The following is a 6283-nucleotide window of genomic DNA, read 5'->3' on the forward strand; positions in this document are numbered from 1 at the left end:
CACTCGGTGATCTGGTATGGTCTAATGTAGCGAGGACTTAACTTACCTTTCTTATCAAACCGTAATACACCATTCCATGGAGATAACTTCAAAAATACCCAATCTCCAACTTTATACACCCTATCAATGGCGTGCTTGTCAGCAAGGCTTTTCTATCAATGCTGGGCCATTTTCAGGTCAGCTTTAATTACCTGAATATTCTGGGTAGTCTCATCAACAATCTCTGGGCCCACTAACACCCTTTCACCAACTTCTGACCAACATAAAGGAGTACGACAGGATTTACCATAGAGTGCCTCGAAAGCTGACATACCAATACTAGAATGGTAGCTATTTGATAGGAGCATATTTATGCGACTTAGTTGCTTGTTTTCGTGCATTTATGTTATTAGTTCTTAGTTATTTTAGTTCTTTAAGCTTCTTTTGCGTGTTTTCAGGTTCATAAGACGTATTTGGCAAAAGGATGCATTTTGGAGCCTTTTAGAGCAGTTTTGGGCTTATTATGGATAGCTTGTATATGGAGCAAGGTGGATGGACGAATTTGGAGTCAAAAGAGGTTAGAAACATGCTACAAATTAGAAAAGGAAAGTTCAGGATAAAGAAGATAAGGAAAGTGCAAGAAAAGAGGAAACATTATCCAAAACCTTATCCAACCTTATCTTATCCAAACCTTATCCTATCTTGTCCTAACCTAATCTTGTTCCACCTTAATCCTAGCTATAAGTGGACCTAAAAACCTAATTTCTAGAGGCCCTATCTGACCCTAAAAGGGTGCCACACATTCCCCCCCCCCTTTTATGCCTTCTAGAATACCCAAAATCAGCCATAAGACACTTAGTTTCTAGAAGGCCCAAATTTGGACGAAAATTCTTAAACCTATTTCTAATTGGATTCTGATTTTATTTGGCCCTTTTTCTCTTGGATTTGGATTGTTTAAGTCCATATTTGAAACCAATTGGGCTAGGACTTAAGTTCCAAACCAATGCCGCAACATAGGGGCCCAAAAACACTTATATCAGCTAGGTTAACCCTAAATATGATTGCTAGGGTTTCGGCCATGCTATATATATATATATATATATCTATTAGTGTGCCGCACCCCCCAACACATAACCTAGGCAGCCATTCATCATTCATCACAGAAATTCGTCCAAAAACACCCTAGGGCAGAAAAACACCCCAAAACACCGTTCTAGCGTCGAGAAAATACAAGCAGCCGCTCCACCTTCTTCCACCTCTTTGCCAAGTTCTCCACCACCTTCCAACCATCAAACACCCATCCACACTCAACCTACACCCCTTGCCGTGCCTCTACACCACCCAAAATCCATTCTACATCATCAAAACAGCCCAGAAACCATCATCATCCAATTTGCCGCAAGCAAGGGAAATGAGACAGTTTCACACAATTGTTTGGCTCTTCATTCTGAGATGTTGAACAATGTTAGGTGCATTCTATCTTAAATTTCAATGTTTAATTCATGTAATCTTTGTTTTGCTTTGAGTATGATTGGCTAAATTCGTTTTGGCTAAGGGTGTATTCAAAACCATGATTATATATGTGAAATAAGTTGATTACTTCCAGTTATCGTTGCATAAGTCGTGAATACAATTTGCTTAACCGTTTGATTTAGAACTTATTTTTGTATGTTGATTGAGAGTGCACGCTTAATTTGCATGCTTGAATTTGGTGCTAGGATATAAGTTTGTTTCACCTAATTGTTATGAATTTATATTCGCAAGTAGTGAAGGTCGCTAGTCACGACCGTGTTAAGTAGATTCCTGGCAAGAGTATCATGCTTTTCATAGTTACAAATGCCTTGTCGATGCTTATGATTTCCAAAGAACGTAATGATTCTAACTTGTGTCTTTATCATGATGTTTATATAGAGAATTTGTTAGAAATAATTTGTTTGCGATGCATATTCATCCAATTCAATGATTCTAGGGAAATCTGAAGGTTAATTTAAGCGGACCTAATTAACTTGGAGTGTCGAGGTTCATAACTTATTGAATTGATAACTGGAAATTGACTTACGTTGCATATATTTCATGTGTGGAGAAGAACCCCTTAGCTATTCCATCATCCATTGATTCATCACAAATTTGTCTTACAATCTGTTTTCTTTACAATCTGCCCATTTAATTTAATTTCGTCCAAACATAATCCCCCTATATTTTGTTGAGTCTTAATCATTCAAATCTGTTTTATTTTCTGTTTTTAAGCATTTGGAGTCATAAACACTTTCAATTTCGTCCAAATCAAGTTCTAGTTTCTGTTTGAGTCAATTTGATTGTTTTAGGCAGTTTTGAGTGTTTCAAATCTGTTTTGAGTCATAGTAGTCTTGTTAAGAGTCTTTAAGTTTAGTTTTTGTGTTTTTAAGTCAATTTATATTAGATTAGCACCCTTAGTTAATCCCCGGTTAGAACGATCCCTACTTACATCATTACTACAATTGTCACAAATAGGGTTTAATTTGTGTGTTAACATAATTTTCACATCAAATTTTGGCGCCGTTGCCAGGGATTAGCAAAGTTTGCTAATCCCTTTTCTTGCGTCTTGTTTAAATTGTTTATTTTCTGTTTTGTGTTTAAATTTTGCACTGTGTGTGTGTGTGTTTTACTTTTGTGTTGTGTATAGGTATCTTATTTCTTTACTTGTGCCGAGTCTATTAAGTTGGTTACTAACCTTGTTTGCTCTTGTGTGCAGGTACTAATTTATGACTCGTAGCTCACAACCTGTTCGTGAGCATATCTTCGACTTTGACGGTGATTTCGAGAGGACTTTGAGAAGGAAAAAGAAATTGCAAGAGTCTAATCCTCCTAGTCCCAAACCTGAATTAGAAGAGCAAGAAGTTGCGGTTGAAGAGGAGGCCACGACAAGGTTTGAAGAGGAAGTACCAACCATGGCAGCAGACAATCGAACCATCAAGGAGCTTTCTGCCTCGGGTTTGGCCAATGCAGCCCCTCTTTGCATCCAATACCCTAGGGCAGCCCCTGAGAAGACCGATGAATTTGAGTTGAAGTCAAGTTTGCTACATCATATACCCAAGTTCCATGGGTTATCAATGGAGGACCCCAATAAGCATTTAAAGAAGTTCGAAGTCGTATGCTCAAGTATGACACCGGTGAACGTGGACAGCAACATATTAAAGATGAAGGCTTTTCCTTTTTCTTTGTTGGAGAAGGCCAAGGATTGGCTGTATGAGTTGGCTCCCGGAACTGTCACATCATGGGAGAGTATGAAGCGAGCCTTCTTAGAGAAGTTCTTTCTGACATCACGAGTCATTCTTCTTCGCAAGAAGATTAGTGGAATTCAGCAAAGCCAAGGTGAATCTTTTCCAACTTATTATGAACGTTTTAAAACTCTTGTTGCTTCATGTCCACAGCGCCAAATGAAGGAGGAGTTACTTCTTCAATATTTTTACGAAGGTCTTTTACCACTTGAACGACAAATGTTGGATGCATCCGTGGGAGGAGCTGTAGTGGACAAGACACCTAGGGATGCCAAAACTCTCATTGCTAATCGAGCACTCAATGCACAACAATATGAAGGTGTTGGGCAGAGAGACACCCCACGGCCACATCATGTAAATGAGGTAAGTTCTATTTTTGAGTTACAATCCCAAATGGCTAACCTTACGTCTATGTTATTGCAGTTTGTTGAAGGCCCCAAAATGCAAGGAACTACAATCTGTGGTGTATGCTCCATTCAAAGACACCAATCTGATCAATGCCCTCAATTAATTAAGAATGGAGGGTGGGAATCTGCCAATGCTGTGGGTTATGGGAACCAAAACCAACCAAGGGGTGATCCTTTCTCTAATACATACAATCAAGGATGGCGTGACCACCCCAATTTCAGATGGAGAGATGCACCGCAATATGCCTAACAAGGTGGATTCCGACAACCCCCGGGTTTCTTTCCAAGGCCAATGGCACCACAACCACCTCCTCAAGCACAACCATCCCAACCCAACCCAGGTACGTCTATGAATGATGATAAAACATATCAGTTACTAACCACAATGGCGCAGGGAATGCAGAACCAAGCAAAGGAGGTTAATGAGCTAAAGAAGCAAATGGGCCAAATGACAGAATTTTTGGGACAATTCCGTGAAAATGGTAAGTTACCAAGCACTACGGTGGTCAATCCCAAGGGTGGTTTCGAATCTACAAAAGCTATCACACTAAGAAGTGGAAAAGAAGTGGGAAACAAGGACGATGAAAAGATACAAATCGAAGAAGAGGAGCAAACTTACCCCACGGCAAGGGTGGCACCACCCATGCCGCAGCCATCTAAGACCTCCCATCCGTCCACCTCAGGTAAGGTTGTCCCAAATGTTGTGATTTCGAACACTAATCTGCCCAATGTTCATTTCCCTCGCAGATTTGCACAATCGAAGAAGGAAGAAAGCGAAAAGGACATTTTGGATACCTTTCGAAAAGTCCAAGTAAACATTCCTTTACTTGATGCTATTAAGCAAGTGCCCAGGTATGCAAAGTTTTTAAAAGAGTTATGCACAACTAGGAAAAGAATTTCAAACAAAGAAGTTGTGAAAGTAAGTGAAAATGTATCCGCGGTTTTGCAACGAAAGTTACCTCCAAAGTGTAAGGATCCAGGGAGCTTTACTATCCCATGCATAATTGGAAACACTAGATTTGAACAATGCATGTTAGATTTAGGTGCTTCTATTAATGTTATGCCATATTCCATTTATGCATCTATGAACCTTGGTGAGTTAAAACAAGATGGCGTTATAATTCAATTGGCCGATTATTCTAACGCTTATCCCAAGGGAGTCCTTGAGGATGTTTTAGTGCAGGTCAATCATCTTATCTTTCCTGCAGATTTTTATGTCTTAGAAATGGAGGATTCGAGCCATGCTCCATCATTGCCAATCTTGCTAGGCCGTCCATTCATGAAAACAGCGAGAACAAAGATAGACGTGTTTACGGGAACATTAACCATGGAATTTGATGGGGACATTATTCGTTTTAATCTTTCTGAAACCATTAGATATCCAATTGAGGACCATTCTTGTTTTGCTATTGACATTGTTGATTCTTTGGCACAGGTACATTTGAATCAAATGAACGAAGATGCACTTGAAGTAGCCTTAGTGCACGACATAGGAGCAAGAAATGAGGGTGGGGGAATCCTTGCAATCCACGGCATGGAATCTGACCATATTGCTGTGCCCCCTTGTAGTGAAGTGTTTGAAATGGTTGTGGCCCTCGAGTCATTGCCCTCACACTCTGGTAAGTCTCCACTCTCAATTTTAGATTCGGTTTTGACTAATAAGTTACTTCCATCAATTGTGCTGCCACCTACACTTGAGTTAAAGTCATTACCTAGTCACTTGAAGTATGTTTTCTTGGGAGAAGATCAGACACTACCTGTCATCATATCTAGCTCACTCACGGCCCAAGAAGAAGAAAAGTTGATAAGGGTGTTAAAGGAGCACAAATCTGCCATTGGATGGACCTTGGCGGATATCAAAGGCATTAGTCCCACCACATGCATGCATCGCATCCTTTTGGAGGAGGGAGCCAAGCCATCTCGGGAGGCTCAACGTCGCCTTAATCCACCCATGTTGGAAGTAGTAAAAAAGGAGGTTATAAAATTGCTTGATTGTGGTGTTATATATCCTATTTTTGATAGTCGTTGGGTGTCACCCGTGCAGGTTGTTCCAAAGAAGTCTAGAGTCACGGTGGTGAAGAATGAAGAACAAGAGCTTGTACCCACTCGTGTTGTGACCGGTTGGCGTGTTTGCATTGATTACAGGAAGTTAAATGCCAGGACAAGGAATGATCACTTTCCATTGCCATTCCTGGACCAAATGTTAGAAAGGTTAGCCAGTTATAAATTTTATTGCTTTCTTGATGGATATTCTGGATATAACCAAATTGTGATAGCTCCAGATGACCAAGAAAAGACAACCTTCATGTGCCCCTTTGGCACCTTTGCATATAGGCGCATGCCATTTGGTTTGTGCAATGCCCCTACGACATTTCAACGATGCATGGTGAGTATAATTTCTGATTATGTCGAGAAGATTATTGAGATATTCATGGATGATTTTAGCGTGTTTGGTAATTCATTCGATCATTGCTTGAATAATATGACCTTAATTTTGAAACGTTGTGTTGAAACGAATCTTGTGCTTAATTGGGAAAAATGTCACTTCATGGTTAAGCAAGGTATTGTTCTAGGACATATTATTTCTGAAAAAGGCATTGAAGTGGATAAATCTAAGGTAGACCTTGTTCGTCACTTACC

The 6283-nt window shown here is 39.9% G+C and overlaps 1 protein-coding gene across 1 annotated transcript; it reads left to right on the top strand.

Moving 5' to 3' along the window:
• The first annotated feature begins 3920 nt into the window (after window positions 1-3920).
• LOC148691538 (uncharacterized) lies at window positions 3921-5815 on the top strand. The gene is made up of 2 exons (XM_088682854.1): window positions 3921-5618; window positions 5789-5815. The coding sequence occupies exons 1-2, from the start codon at window positions 3936-3938 to the stop codon at window positions 5813-5815; spliced, it is 1710 nt and encodes a 569-aa protein (XP_088538980.1). The 5' UTR covers window positions 3921-3935.
• Window positions 5816-6283: the final 468 nt, after the last annotated feature.

This window comes from Pyrus communis, chromosome 13 (genome assembly GCF_041283825.1).
Source record: "Pyrus communis isolate YQ-2024b chromosome 13, ASM4128382v1, whole genome shotgun sequence".
In the NCBI taxonomy this organism is placed as follows: Eukaryota; Viridiplantae; Streptophyta; class Magnoliopsida; order Rosales; family Rosaceae; genus Pyrus; species Pyrus communis.

Excerpts from the sequence above, each read along its gene's own strand:
- LOC148691538 (XM_088682854.1), top strand. The coding sequence starts at position 3,936 with ATGGCACCACAACCACCTCCTCAAGCACAACCATCCCAACCCAACCCA. Across the intron at positions 5,619-5,788 it reads TGGAAGTAGTAAAAAAGGAG|GAAGTTAAATGCCAGGACAA; the intron begins GTTATAAAATTG and ends CATTGATTACAG.